The 15,958-nt window shown below is 29.6% G+C and overlaps 2 protein-coding genes across 2 annotated transcripts; one reads left to right on the top strand and one right to left on the bottom strand.

The window, feature by feature from the left end:
- Positions 1 to 31: 31 nt before the first annotated feature.
- On the bottom strand, positions 32 to 13,674 carry LOC126781815 (golgin subfamily A member 4-like). Its single transcript, XM_050506872.1, has 10 exons — positions 13,361 to 13,674; positions 12,718 to 12,847; positions 12,213 to 12,326; positions 11,875 to 12,032; positions 11,364 to 11,562; positions 10,108 to 11,256; positions 9,914 to 10,021; positions 3,158 to 9,734; positions 1,980 to 2,134; positions 32 to 1,136 (listed from the first exon to the last, which is right to left on the bottom strand). The coding sequence occupies exons 1-10, from the start codon at positions 13,481 to 13,483 to the stop codon at positions 1,057 to 1,059; spliced, it is 8,793 nt and encodes a 2,930-aa protein (XP_050362829.1). The 5' UTR covers positions 13,484 to 13,674; the 3' UTR covers positions 32 to 1,056.
- A 386-nt stretch (positions 13,675 to 14,060) lies between these two features.
- Positions 14,061 to 15,646, top strand: LOC126781861 (39S ribosomal protein L28, mitochondrial). Its single transcript, XM_050506974.1, has 5 exons — positions 14,061 to 14,205; positions 14,321 to 14,588; positions 14,816 to 15,135; positions 15,221 to 15,402; positions 15,500 to 15,646. Exons 1-5 carry the CDS (start codon positions 14,185 to 14,187, stop codon positions 15,555 to 15,557), a joined length of 849 nt encoding a protein of 282 aa, XP_050362931.1. The 5' UTR covers positions 14,061 to 14,184; the 3' UTR covers positions 15,558 to 15,646.
- Positions 15,647 to 15,958: the final 312 nt, after the last annotated feature.

The raw sequence follows: 15,958 nt of genomic DNA on the forward strand, positions 1-15,958 counted from the left end.
ATCAATTAAATTTACTGTTTAACACAAAAAATAGTTAAAAAATAATTTATGGCTGTTTTAATAAGTAAAATTTTAGGGAAATTCCATGATTACCATTTTATGATGAATGGAAAGAATTACTAAATAATATTTAATTTAGAAGAGAAAATTTAATGAATTCACTTTATGTCTGATTTATAATGTAATTCTGATGTATAATGTAAGGAATATAATAAGTAGAACTAAAGATGGAAGATCTATCGGGGATAACTCGGAAAGACATCGTTTTAAACATCAACAATAAGTTTTTCGTTCGTTCGCTCACAATATTTTATTGTCTTATAAAATTTTAGTTTCATATGAAATAACACAACAGGGCTGTATTGTGGTGTTGTATAACTATATATTTTTATTAAAGAACAATTAATTGAATTAAAAACCAAATTAACTTAAATAATTTTCTCTGGACAGCAGTCTTTGACGAAATATGGTAGTTATTATTCGAAACGGAATTTCATCAATTTATCTTTGTACATAATTATATGTATATTGGAATGAAAAATTTTAGCACCTTTTATATAAAAAACCGACTCGAATCTTCGTGGCCAGTAACTTTGTAGTGACATTCTGTTTTTAAAAATATCTAAAAATTGCTTTACTCAATAAAAAATCGTTTAATATAGTAAAAGTTTTTATGCTTGTATACCTGCATAGAAGTAACAAGTTAAGTTTAGTTCTTTCCAGACGAAAGTTTCATCAAAGAGTTGCTGATGTTATAAGTAGAATTTAAGAAAAAAGGTGTAGAATTGATTAAGAAATGCATTTGAAAGATCCATTGATTCCATATGGCATGGAATAGATTTTTAAAACAGGCAATAATACTAAAAAGTCAACTACTGGTACTGGCGTTATTCGTTTCTCGATAACAAGCTTTATAAATGCACAATTTGTAACTTTATGTTTTATTTTTAAACATTATTCAATTGTACAGTGCCGTGGTGACAACGTGAAGGGCAATAGGTGCACTTTCGTTTAGAGCTTAACCTCCTAAAGTACTATGTTTTATTCTATTTGTGTTCACATATGTACTACTTTAGGCGTGCTCTTCCCTCGCAACCAGTTGAGTAGAACCGTTGGAGTGCTTTGGGTGTCCCGTGCTACAAATAAAAAATAAATCTTCAGTAAACATTAAAAATATCGAAATATATTTATTTTTTTCATGTAGGTTCATAAAAAAGCAATAAAATCTCTGTATGAGTTTTTCGTCATGTTACGGTATTGAATTCAATGCAAGTAAAGTAAAAACCATTTCAAAGGTAGATTCTATCTAGAACCGACAAGAAATTCATAGTTACACTTATCCACCTGTTCACTACAAATATGGGCCTGAGTAACATGAAATTGTTTTATTCTTTTTAGCTTAATTCATAGTGAACGTATCGTGTCGGATTATGTGTTCGGGCACACAATTTTTAACTATAAATACCATCCAAAGCCGAGATGGCCCAGTGGTAAGAACGCGTGAATCTTAACCGATGATCGTGGGTTCAAACCCGGGCAAGCACCACTGAATTTTCATGTGCTTAATTTGTGTTTATAATTCATCTCGTGCTTAACGGTGAAGGAAAACATCGTGAGGAAACCTGCATGTGTCTAATTTCATTGAAATTCTGCCACATGTGAATTCTACCAACCCGCATTGGAGCAGCGTGGTGGAATAAGCTCCAAACCTTCTCCTCAAAAGGGAGAGGAGGCCTTAGCCCAGCAGTGGGACATTAACAGGCTGTTACTGTTACTGTAAGTACCATCCACGCAGTCGATTGAGCACAGCCGCCTTGGCCAAAATCAGTATGCCACCATATATGCTACGTGTATCGATATATATGATATAAGATGCAAATAACACACATTCCATCTTTGCCTTGCAGTGCTATTTGTATAATTTCTTTACCATAGATAAGTTAGAAGTGACAGCTTACTTTAAATTGCTTAATACTTACAAAGTGTATGATGTGCTTGAGTCAGCTGTTCAACCGCTTCCGGTGGTAAGTTGGCGACATCTCGCTGCAATAGGCGCATGCCTAGCTGCCGCTGTTCACTCTCGTGTCGGAAGCGAACATCGCGACTATGTTTAACACTGCGCAATTCAGACAACCTGAAAAAAAGATAGAGGTCATATACAATAACCATCAAAAGAATCTTTGAAAACCTATTTTTTTAATCATAAGTAGGTAGGCTGTCTGGCGAAGGGGCCTGATGTTAAATGATAAAACATATTAGCCATAACTTACATCGCCAATGTACCACCAACTTTGGGAACCAAGGTGTTATGTCTCTCGTGTCTGTAGTTACACTGATTCACTCCCCCACAAACTAGAACACAACAATACTGTGTATTTCTGCTTAGCGATAGAATAAGTGATCAGTGGGTGGTTCCTACTCAGACAAACTACGACGAAAATAGTAACTAGGTAAGGTTATCTAAATTATAATAATAACTCACTATTTTTTCCAAAAAATAATAAATATAGTATAGATTATTACAATACTGAAAGCCGAGATGGCCCAGTGGTAAGAACGCGTGAATCTTAACCGATGATCATGGGTTCAAACGCGAGCAAGCATTGAATTTTCATGGGCTGAATTTGTGATTATAATTCATCTCGCTATACGCTGCAGGAAAACATCGTGATCGAATAAGCTCCATACCTTCTTCTCAAAAAAGGGAGAAGAGACCTTAGCCCAGCAGTGGGAGATTCACAGGCTGTTACTGTACTGTATTACAATATTTGGTCTATTAAACTTATGTTTAACCTGTTGACTTAAATATATATAATATGGAACACACCTAATGTATTCACTTTATAAATAATTACTATGGATTTTCACGCGAATTTTGACAAAGAAAAATACTTTTTCATTAAATAACCATAGAAAGCCATTATAGACTATTCTTGTAATTACCAGAATAGAAATAAAATCCAAATAAATATACTTAATTCAAGTTAGTATATTTTTATAATTTCTATACGTCAACAATATTTATCAAATTATTTAGGGTAAAAATAATAAAAACACATGATGTAGCGTGTACGACACGAGAGACTACAAAAATCTATATAACTTAAGTTATGTAATTTCATACTTTATCTTTATATACATTGAGTTTATTACTTACTTGGCTTGCAACTTTGGTTTATCTACATCAGGATCACTTATACTGCTGCTGCGTGATGTTTGCCCTTTATGCGTATCAACAAACTGACGTTCTTTTTCAACATTAAACGTCGGCAAATCTGAAATACCTTCGTGACTCGAGCTTATTGAAATATCTAATCCCGCCGAATTACAGCGTGACTTCAATTCTTCATAAGACCGTAAACTATCAGAGAGACGTAACTGTAGCGTGTCTCTTTCTTCTAGTAACTGAGTCAACTCCATTGTAAGTTCTTCGCACCGTACATCTCTTTGATGCAACATATATAACGCCAAATCTAACTCGGCTCTCGGAACAGCATCCAATAAATCCCTATCAAGACCACCTGCTGATATTCCACTTTCTTCGCCCTGCTTTGTATTAGATGCAAATGTTACATGTTTCTCTATTTTACTACTCGTTGCCCTCAATGTATTTTCCAAACTAGTTATTTCATCCTTAAGCGTAACAATTTCCAACTCTTGATTTTCTAAAACTGTTTGCGTTTCAGCAGCTCTGTTTGCATATTCTTCCAAAACTTTATTTAAATCGCTTATTTGTTTGTTAAGATTTGTACACTCGATAATTTTTTCTTTTAATGATTCAGAGATACTATCCTTTTCATCTTCAATTTCTTTTTGCCTCTTGTCAAATTTGTCAGTACTTTCATGCATTTTCAATCTTAAAATTGCTAATTCGGATTCTTTTTCATAAGTCAAGTCCTCCACTTTCTTTTCGTATTCAATCAACTGCTTTCTTACATTTTCAAATTCTTCATTTCTTTGTGTTAAAGTTATTGTAAAGTCTCGTGTTTTTTGAAATATCTCACTTTCTTTAACTTGAAGTTGTTTAGACAAGTCTATTACTTTATTTTCATAAATATTTCGTATTTCCTCAATTTGTTTATTTAAGCTAGCATTAACAGAAGCGGTTGCGTCTAACTCAGTTCGGAGATTTTTCAGTGCATTTTCATAATCATCAGAACGTACTTGATTTTTATTATTTAATTCTTGAAGCATTTTTTCGTATTCTTCTTGTTGGACTAGTATTTTATTTTCATGTATAAGCTTTTCATCTTCCATTTCTGAGCGAAGCATATCGAGTTCATTTATTACTTCCGCATATTTAAGTTGAAGGCTTTTGAGTTGTTCCTCTTTTTCCTGTAACTTATTTTGCAAAGAACTTATTTGTTCTGACAAAACAATTTTATTTGTTTCTTCTTGACTGGATGACTGAACGTTTTCAAGGAGTTGTTCATACTTAGCCTCAGCTGCAGTTAACTGTGTTCTAAGATCACACTCTATTTGTTGGAATTCAGATTCCCTTTGACCTAAGTGTTGCTTCCATAGTTCAGCTATTTCGAATCCTCTTTGGTCCATAGCACTTGATACTGACGTTCGTAACTCGGTAACAGTTGATAAAAGTTGGTCATTTTCTGAGTTAAGATTTTGTAATTTTGCATTAAGATCGCTTAATTGTTTTTCGCAATCATTTACTTTTTCCGTTAAATTTTGGTTTTCCAGTTTAAGATCATTATTCTTTTTAGTTTCTTCATCTAGATTGTGCTTTAAATTTAAACAATGTTCTTCCAAAGTGCTATACTTTTCTGCTAGTGCCATAGCATTAAATTCCTGCGTGTTATGTACATGGTGTATTTCAGGAGATTGCGCCATTCGAAGCTTTAGATCATCAAGTTCAGCATTTAATGAAGTTACCTTAGAAGTGGCTTCGTTTTCTAAAAGTTTTAGAGATTGAACTTCTTCTGTTAATGAACCATTTTTCTCTAAAAGTTCTTCCTCACGCATTTTAAATGTAAACTGATGTTCTTCAAGAATTTCTTTTAAATGTTTGTTTTGAGACAATAATTCACTGTTTTCAGTTTCTATTTTTCGCAAATTTTCATTAAGCATCGCATTATTTTCTTCCAGTTTTTTACATCTATCGTGAAGGTCCTCAATCTCAAGTTTGAATTTTTCACAATCTGTACATAATTTTCTTTCTTCTAATTGTTGTTTGTGACAGTTTAGTTCACTTTGCAACAGTTCTTGTTGTTTTATTAATTCTTTGTTTTGTTCATTCACATTGTCGCATTTATCGCAGGTTAATTTTGACTGTTGATGTAATTGCTGAGTAAGTAGATTTATTTCTCCCTTCAGTTGTTCTTGGTGCAAGGATAATTCCTTATTTTGGGCATTTATATTATCAATTATCAATTGTAATTCATCATTTTCTTTTTCTAATTTTATTAACTCTTCGTTTACTTTTGTTTCTTTAAAGATTCGCTGGTTTGATACGGGCTGCGAATTTGGACTGGTAGTGGAATCACCTTCCCATTGCAAAGAAGAAAATTTATCATTTACTTGCTTGAACTGAAACTTCCACATTTCTAACTCATTATCCGTTTTTTCTTTCATTTCCAATAATCTGTCATTAGCATTCTTGAACACATCATTTTGTTTCTTTAAGGCTTCTTTTTCAAGTTTTTCTTTATTTAGGTCCGTATTAAGCTCCTGAACTTTTTTCTCTAATTCTTCAACATTATTTGATAGTTCATTTTCTATAGCCATATCAAGCATCGATGATTGAGAAATTTTCTTTGTTAACTGTAACTCTTTTGATAGCATATCATTTGTAGATTTTAACTCTTTTAATTTCTTCAAAGCTTTCAGTAGCTTAGAATTAGTGGTATCTACTTCTATTTTCAGCTTATTATTTGTTTCATTAAGTTGTTGAATTTGTTGATACAACTGTGAAGAACCTGGTATTATAACATCTGATTCTTCAGTACTTTCAAGGCCCCAACCTTCCTCAGAATTGAAAGGATCGTTTACATCTTTAACATCATCTTCTTTATAACATAGGTAAGACTTTTTAGGTACAATGACTTCCTCTGTTACACCTTCCGAGGTGGAACGTACCTGTCTTGGATTTGTCTGGATGTTTTCAGATACTTTTTTCACTTTTATAGATTGCACGTCAGGTTGTAGCAGTTCAGCATCAGATACTATCTGTGATTGAAGAGATGAAATATCAACAGGGTTTGATTCATTGTCCATTGCTTCTATTGTGGATGAAATAGTCATCCCTTCTGTTTTTGGTATATTCATTTCGAAACATAGTTTTTTGTTCTCCATAATCTGTTTTATTTGTTCATCTTTCTGTGTAAGTAAATTATTTAATTGATCATTATTTTCTTTCAAAAGGTTGATTTCTTTTATTAAATTATTTATTTGTGAAGACGATTCTTCAATTTTTTCGGCCAACTCTATATTCTTATTTTCTAACTCAGATATTTGGGACAAGTTTTGAGCTTGTAAATGCTGTATTTTATTACTGAGTTCTATAATTTCTTGATTTTTACAATTGAGCAATGAATTCATCTTATTAATTTCACTTATATACTGTTCAGTATAATCCGGTGAAATTTCCTTCTCTTTGTGAGCCGATTTCTCGACTAACATCTGATTTTCATAAGCCAACTCACCAAGATTTAAGTTTTGACGCTCAATAGTAGATTTATATTCTTTTAGTTTCGATTCTAACTTACTGACATGATCATTGATTTTCTCATACTTTTCACTTAACAGTTTCTTTTCTTTAATAGCATTTTCAATTTGTGTATTAAATTCTGATTCTAACTCCTCTATGTCCTTTTTCTTTTTCCCCAGCAATGTGTTATGTTCGTTTGTAATTCTTTTAATATTTGATTCTAGCTCGCGAATATGCGATTGATATGATGATATTTCAGTTTCTATAGTATCGACGTTCTCAGCCTTCATTTCTAATATATTATACTTATTTTGCAAATCAGTATGCAATTTTTGTAAGTTTTGGTAGTCATCATTAAGATTTTGCATTTTAAAGTGCATCTCTTTATTTTCACTTTCTATTTCTTTTAATTGTTTTTCAACAACTCTATCGTTATCCATAAGTAATGCAAGTCTGTTTACTAATTCATCTTCTTGGTTTCTGTACTCACTATAAGCTTTCTGCTTTTCATGAAGTTGAATATCCAGGTTATCAGCTTTCCGTTCTAAAGATTGGCGCCCATTCTCCATAGCGGAAATGCTTTCTTCGAGGCGGTATATTCTGTTTTTGTATTTGTCAATTTCTGTCTGTAAGCTTTCGATATACATATCACGTTCCTGGACCTTTGCATCATGACCAAATTGCACTTGCATCAATTTTTCATTTAAACTTTCAACTTGACTAGATAAAGCAGCAATTTGCTCTAGTTTTTGATTTATATCAGCTTCCAAACATGATATTTTAGTTAAAAGATTGGCATTATTTTTTGTGTCAATTTCATATTCTACTATTTTATTATTTAAACTATCAACTTGTATCTTAAGATTATTATTTTCTTCACGAGCAAAATATAAATCTTTGTTTAATAAATCTAATGATGCATTTAATTTTGTAATCGTTTCAATATCGTTATAATTGTTTTTATGTAAATCTTCGATCTGGGATTGTAAATGTAAAATTTCTTGTGACTTCTGCTCGAGTAAAATTTTTTGAGATTGGAAACGGTTGAACTCTTCTTCTGCATGTTTTAATTTTTCCTGTAATGCAGGTATGGTTTCTACTTGTATCAAAAGCTGTTCATAGTGTTCAGTTTTATTTTGAAGCTGTTTTTGGGTTTCATGGTATTGATTTTCCAATTCAGAATACATAGCGGATTTTTTCTTTATATTAACAGCAAATTTTTTCAATTTCTCCATCAATTCTTTATTTTTAATTTCAATGGCAGATAATTGTTCATTTTTGTCATGCGAAACAGAATTCAATTTATCTTTAGCACTATCATATAACTTAGTGAGTTCATTGATTTCATTACTTTTTTGCACAACAATATTATGTAATTTTTCATTTTCTATCGATTCTTTTCTTAACTGTAACTTTATTTCATGTATTTCTTCATCACGTTCTTTAGCTTGTAATAAAACAGTTGATAATTCATCTACTTGTTTTTGTTGCTGAATCTGTAAATCTTTAATAAGGCCTTGTTTTTCTTTTAATAATTCTTGCAATTTTTGTATTTCTAATTCGAGATTGCTACTTTTATTTTCCAGTTTCGATTTTAATGTGAGAAATTGTACTTTTTCTTCTTCAAGTGTTCGTAATTTTTCTTCAAAATCAGACAGAGTCTTTTGATAAAGCGCAATTTGTTTATTTAATGATTTTATATGTTCCGAGTTCTGATCTTTTGCCTTTTCATCTTCAAGTAAATCAACGGTAGATTTAAGTTTTTGTGATAGGTCATTTAATTTAGTTATTTGATTGATGTATTCCGAGAGTTCCTTATCTTTCTGTTGCAAGTTATTACTATAGTTAATAACTTGTTTTTCATATTCCAACAAAAGGTTTTCCAATTCGTGTATTCTTGAATCACGAGCATTTAAAGCAGCATTGTATTCTTGATGTACTTTTTGTATCTCACTTTGGAGTAGTTCATGCGTTTGTGTAAGGTGTAAATTATGTTCCGCTTTGTTTTCATTACTAAGATTTTGTATTTCTTTCTTTAATTGGTTATTCTCATCAATTAGCTTCTTGATAGTTTTCTCCTTTGATGTAATATTTTCTAATATTTCTTTGTGTTTTTCTTGCTGTTCTTCCAATGATAGTATTTTCATTTGGCAATCAGCAATTTCATCTTCTCTTTCTTTTATTGTATTTTTTAGTTTTAGAATTTCTTTTGTTAACTGTTTTACAGACTTCATTCTACTAGTTCCTTTATCTCCAATTATTTTATCATCTTGATTTACTGTTTCAGTTACTGACCCGTCAATAACATCCTCAACACTTAATGGTTTGACTACTTCAGCAGTTTCTCTTAATATTTCACTCTTCTCGTGTTTAAGTTCATCTATCTGATGATTAAGTTCGCGATTAAGAGAAGTAAGTTCATTCTTTTCGTCTTCTAGTTTATTAACACTATTTCTTAAGCTGTCACATTGATCTTTCAACTCTTTAATTTCGTTGTTTAAAGATTCATTTTCTAATGATAAATTATTCATTTTTTCCATCACTTCTTGTCTTTCACTTGAAAATAATTCTATTTTCTTTTTAAGTTCAATACTTTCTTGCATTAGTTTTTCTTTTTGCTCATGACTTTGGGAAATGTAGTTTTCTAAATGATCATTTTCACTTTTCTTTTCTGTTTGAAGAGATTTGTTATATTCCTCAAGTTCCATTTTTTCTTGTGTTGTTAATGACTCCACAATTTCTATTGACTCAGCTGAACTCACCTTTTCGGCACTTAGTTTCTCTAATTTGTCACTTAGCTCTATATTTTCTTGAACATAATTTTCCAATTTTTGAATTAACTCTTCTTTTTCTTCTTGCAGAATTCGTAGGCTTTCATTCAATTGCTCTTTATCCAATTTTAAGTTATCTATAATAAGATCTAGTTCTTTTTTAGATGCTTGCAACTGATCAATTTGTTCTTCTAATTGAACAGACTTCATTTCTGAACATACTTGTTCATTTTGAAAATAGGACATATCTGCCAACTTATCTTCCATTTCTAAATTCTTTTGTTGTAAGCTATGAAGCTCTGAAACAAGGTTTAAACATCAGTCTGAAAACTGACTAATTTAATCAATATTGAATAAGTGTAATTTAATCAACATTGAAAAGTTCAAAATTAGTAAAATTAATATATTTTATATAGTTATAGTAAAATTTGATATTAAGTCATAGTTATATCATTCATATAAATCAAAACATATTTACCTTGAACCAAATCAAATTTCTGAGTTTCAAGTAAACTTATAGATTTAAGTCTTGCCTCGGCTAGGTTTTCTGTTTCCACTAATTTTTTGTAAACATCTGATTCAGTCACTGTAAGGAAATATATATTAATATAAAACAATATAATTTTTTGTTATGTTAGTGTTTTTAAATTAGAAATGTTAAGCTATACTTACATCTTCCACTATCATAATCTACCAAGTGTAGTTGAAGATTACCTTTTTCTTCTTCTAGTTCTGCTACCTTTTGAGTAAGTTGGTGTATTTCCTCATTTAACTTCACTATTTCACAATGAGCGTCAGATACTTTACTAAAGTTTTCAATAGTTTTTTGCATTTGTTTAAGTTTTAGTTTGAAATTAGACTTTACTTTTACCATATTTTTATTTGCCACATCAATTTCATCATTCAGTGAGGCAATTTGATTTTGGGCTACTGTTAATTTTTCCTCTAAATCATTTACGTTTATGGAAGTCTTATCTGTATCACCATCTCCGTCTTGTTTTATTGGTTGTTGTAAATCAACTAAAATGCCAACATCAATCATTTCTTTTTCTTTTTGTGTGTCGATTAATACTTGCAACTCACTTATCTTTGCTTCTTTTTTATTATTTTCAGATTGAAGCTCAGAAATTAATGCATCTTTTTCAGATATTAAATATTCTTTCTGTAAAATGTCTTTATTGAGAGATTGAAGTATCATCTCCGATTTTGGTTTGTCCAATTTACCTTTTTTGTCTTGTTCTTGTTGTGTAGGTTCAGATGACAAATGACTCCATGGTGACTTCATTTTCGAAGCGGCATTTCTGCCACCTTTGCGTATAGGAAGAGGGCTACCTTTTTTACTTGGTGATATGTTACTTTTTGTTTCTTGATTTATCAAAGCAAGTTGACTTTCAAACTCTTTATTTGCCTGTCTTAATTCGCAATTAATCTGTTCCAGCAACTCAATCTTTTTTGTTAATTCTTCCATATTACTTATTTCACGGGCTCCTTTTTCTTCTTTTGGTTCTTCTTCATCTTCTTTCACTTTGGGTGTAAGGGAATCTTCAAGCTGCTTAATTTTATCTTGTAATTCATTAACCTCTTTTGTTTTGATGTCTAACTCTTCTGCTAATTTAGAATGGGCAACACTTATATCAAATCTTGAATTTTCCAATATTGTGTTAGCTTCCTCAAGATTTTTTATTTTATCGTTTTTTTCGTCTATTTCATGTATTAATTTTAGTTTTTCTTCTTTCCATTCAGTCTCCATTGCTATGAAATTATTTTGCATTTTTATCATCTGCTGTTTTGTATCTTCTAGTAAATTAATGGTATCTTTTTCTGAAAAATATTTATAATGTGAAATGTATAAAAGTAATTTTATTATTACTCTTGTTGAAGAAAGTGTTTTAACAGTATTGTATTCATAATATGTATCTTATACAAACCTTTTTTGCTCAAACTGTCTGACATTAATGTTGTTGCTTTATTCTTTGCTTCTATTATTTGATCTTTCTCTGTGATTTTCTCTTGCAAATCTAAAATTGTTGTTTCCATTGCTTTGACTTTTACTTGCATTATACTTAGACTGTTATCTTTTTCTTTTATTAAATTTGAAAGTTTTGTGATGTCAGTTATGTTAGAATCCTGCATATTTGTAAAAGCAATATTAAAAATAAAATATGGGTGGATGATTTAATATGCACAGCATGTTTTATGTAATAGTAAATGTAAGTCATAGGTTACTTTATCCAGCTCTTACTTCTTAAGGTTTGATAAAAAAAAAATTAGATAAAAAAATATTTATATTTACACAATTAAGAAAAAAAGAGTGGTTTTCTTTAATTAATTGTAATATATCATATTATATTTCTAAATATTTTCTAACTGTAATTTTTTTAATTCTATATGTCAGAATGTCATGAATGTATTATACTATTTACTTAAAAGTTAACCCACCTTTTTTACATCCAATGTATCAGTTATTGATTCTCTTCTGCTAGTAGGGACTACTTTTTTCATTGGTCTTTTACTTATTTCTTTATACTGCTTGATTCTTTCCATTAATATTTCCTTTTGTTTTAATGTATTTGCCAGACTTTCACTAATTCCAGGAACTATAATAGAAATCAAATTCAAAGTAATTTTATATAAAATATCATATAGTATACTTATATATTTTATATGACATAATATCAATATTCAATAATATGTTATGAATATTCTAATACACATTTTTTAAATCATTGTTAAATAATAAGTCATTAATATTGAAATAAAAGAGACTTTTAACTTACTGTTAAGTGCATCTTGAACAGACATTGCCATTGATGTATCAGTTGCAACAGAATACCCAGTTTTTTCGCTTATGGTGGTTGCCACTTCTGACGCAGTGTCTCCAACTTCTTCATCTAAAAATACATACAGATTTTTACAATAACAATAATTATTTATAAATATACTTTTTATATTCTGTGTGATTTGATATTTATTGAGTTTTATAGATAGATAGAAATTAACTTTACAACTTTCCTTACATCATGATACAATTAACTTAAGATTACAAACAAGATACACTTAAGCCACATGATAAACAAATAAGAAAAAAAAAACAAACAGCAAATCCTATTGAATAAAAATGAACAACACCATTTTTGTGGCCATATTCCATACAACAATGTGACATTGTACACTGTTCAGTATACCTACATATTACAACTGAGTGTAGTAAGTATATATTTTATATTTGTAAATTAGTAAAGAAATTGAATAAAGTTTAGATTTATCATTTCACTTCCTTACCAAATGGCCGACCCAAGAGTTCAGCAGTAGCTTTGCGGTGTTCTTTAATCCTTTTTGATACAAGGGCAGCATTTTCTAAGCATTTCTGAGCTCTTTCAAATTTAATCTGCCTCTCTGAAGAGATTGAATGCTGCAGGTGAAAATTTCAAAATACATATAATATTAACACTACATTATGATCTTACTATGAAAATTATACTAATGTTAACTATAATTTAATACTTATGAAATTATCGATTTGACTAAAAAAAGAAAACATGAAAAAAAAACATCCAAAAATCAACTTTTTCACAACTTTTACATACAATTTTAATACAAATTATTTTAATAATTAACATAACAGTCATTAAAATCACTGTTAAATATTAATTATATAGCGATTAATGAAAGCTAAGTTATTTCATTTAAACAATGAAGAAAAAATATATTCATTTATGTGTATTACATTAACATATTGAATAACAAAAACTAATATTACTTAGTATTATTTAAATTGGAATAATAAAGAGAATTACTCAAGAAATACAATATTACAATATTAAAACCCGAGATAAGAACATTGCTTGAGCAATATGGACCAAATTGAAGTCTTACTTCATTTCGACATCACTCAAACGAAACCATAGTATTGTTTTTTATTTACCTTGTTGTGGGTTACACTTCCTGCAATACTGGATACTTCACTTGGCGCTGCTAAATCAGAGTCAGAGACGTCAATTTTTTTATCCTGCCCAGGATTTTTATTGATGTTTGTACTTTCGGACATTGTATGTTTTTTTTTGCAAACATTAAAACGATGAATGCAAATGCGATGACTGAGTAACAAAGAACGATATCACAACTGGATTAAACTAAGAAGAGACGACACAAAGCAAATCAACCAACCAAATACTTAATAATTTGCCACCACTTGGCACTTGTTATTGCTTGCCATTTTTCTTGTACAAAATTTCATTATTTCAACCACGTCAGCACAGATTAGAAAAAATACAGAGTAACGTATATTGAAATATTATTCATTTTTCTCGGTTTTATAAAGTTAAATAATTAAACTATCAACATGAAATTAATTAAAGTCAAAATATATAATATGAATGCAATAATTTGACATTGTACATTTATAATATGATTATGTAAAGAGTATATGTATTACAAAGGTATCTGTTAGATTTTGATGATAATATTAGTAATGAAAACATTTGCTGTAATATTCAAAGATATTAATAGTAATTAAAACAAAAATAATAATTAAACATAAATGTTAATTAAAACAAAAAAAAAATACTTTAAAATTAATAGAGGTGAATCACTATCATGACTTATATCTATGAAAGAATACTTCACTAGTAACCTTTAATTGTCAATACTTTTACATTTGACAGAATTAAAGTAATAAAATAAAATACACCAAATATTATATTCATTTATAAATATTTCAGTTTATGTTACTATAAATAAATTCATTAGATGGCATCATCTCGTATTCAGGTAAATTCAATATAAAATAATAATGAACTTTTGGTATATTTGTTGCATCATGAGAATTTATTGCCATTGTTGTACATAATGATCACCTTATCAATTTTTTTGTTTTTTATTTTAGGCAACTGCTCGCCAGTTGTCTAAAACCTTTAAAAAAAAGACCAGATTTGAAATTGGCATAGCCACTGACCTTCCACCTGCATATAAGAAGTTTTGGCGAGAATGGAAAATATTAAAACCTGCTGCAGTTCATTACATCCCTCAAGAGAGCAAATGGAAACGTGATGAGTTAACTGGAGAGACATTGCCTGTTCAAAATATTCCCATACCTTTGAAATACCCTGCAGAAATTCATGAGGGTATTTGGGGTGGGGAAGCCGTAGTAAAAGGTTACCATTACATTATGATCTTATTATGAAAATTTTGCTAATGCTAACTATAATTTTAAATAATTAATTTGAATGTTAAACAAATATTGGACTTGAAATATATCCATTTTTTTATTTATATTAATCTAAATTTACTCATAAAATCTTTTGTGTATTGAATAATATTGTTGATTTGATATTATTTATAATACACACATTAAAATAACTTATCAAAAATTATTCTTTAGGTTTTCAAAAGCGTGACCCCCGTCGTCGTAGAGTTCCTCATTATTGGGTGCCTGTCCTCAAGAGAACTGTTGTAAAATCAGAAATATTAAACACAAATTTGTCCGTTACCGTTACTGATAGGACTATTAAACTAATAAATGATCACTATGGATTTGATCATTACTTGCTTAAAACACCAGCTTGTGATTTGGTTTCAATGCTAGCCTTAAAGTTGAAAAAACAAATACTCATCGAACTGATGAATGGTTGTCCAAGATACGAACATGATCCAGCAAAGCAAAAAAATATTTATAATGAATATAAGACCTATTTGTCTTCTGTAAGTTTAAAAAAATATCTGGAATATTTTTATAAGGTTGTCATTTTTATTGTGTATTCCTTTAAATTTAAAATAATTGTTTTAGTACACACCTGAAGAAATTGAATGGTATGGATTAACTTGGTACGAAGCCCTTAGCAAAGTTGCCAAAATGAGGGAAGCTGCTAACAAACCAGTACCCTTGAAAAGCCTTTACAGAAAAAATTTGGTCGAAAAATTGAGAGCCGCTAATAAAGAGAGTGATAATAGTCCCGCTGAGGACATATCGTGAGTTATTTTGTTTTGTAATTTATCATGTATCACTTGTGAAGCTCGAAAACTGATATAATGGAATCATGTTGATATCAAATACTTGTTGTTTCAGGACTACAACAACTTGGCTATCAAAAATGAACCCATTTGGCAAAAAAGATGAAGCTTAATGAATTATATAGAATGTTATGTAATATTAAATTGTTGTGTTGTAGAAAAAATTGTATCCTTGAAAATAAATAGATAGACTACTGCTCTAGTTTTCTTCTTTTTGAAATAAATATAGGTGTCCATTAATTATATGTTAGTAAAATTATATTAATAGTCTCAGTTAGACTTTTTAATACGATTTCAGTAAGTTGTAAGTAGTCACAAATATAAAAGACACTTTTCAACATTAAAATTATATATTCCATAATTCAATATCTGTTTGTTTTATAGTAAAAAAATACCTTTTATGAATACTGGTTTTAAAGTTAATAAAGTTATTAATATAGTTAATTTTTTTATTGAAATCCCATATTAAAGATTAATTATTTAAAAGATAGCCAAATATATTAATATTGTAATA

The sequence above is a fragment of the Nymphalis io genome, chromosome 4, assembly GCF_905147045.1.
Source record: "Nymphalis io chromosome 4, ilAglIoxx1.1, whole genome shotgun sequence".
NCBI classification, from domain to species: domain Eukaryota; kingdom Metazoa; phylum Arthropoda; class Insecta; order Lepidoptera; family Nymphalidae; genus Nymphalis; species Nymphalis io.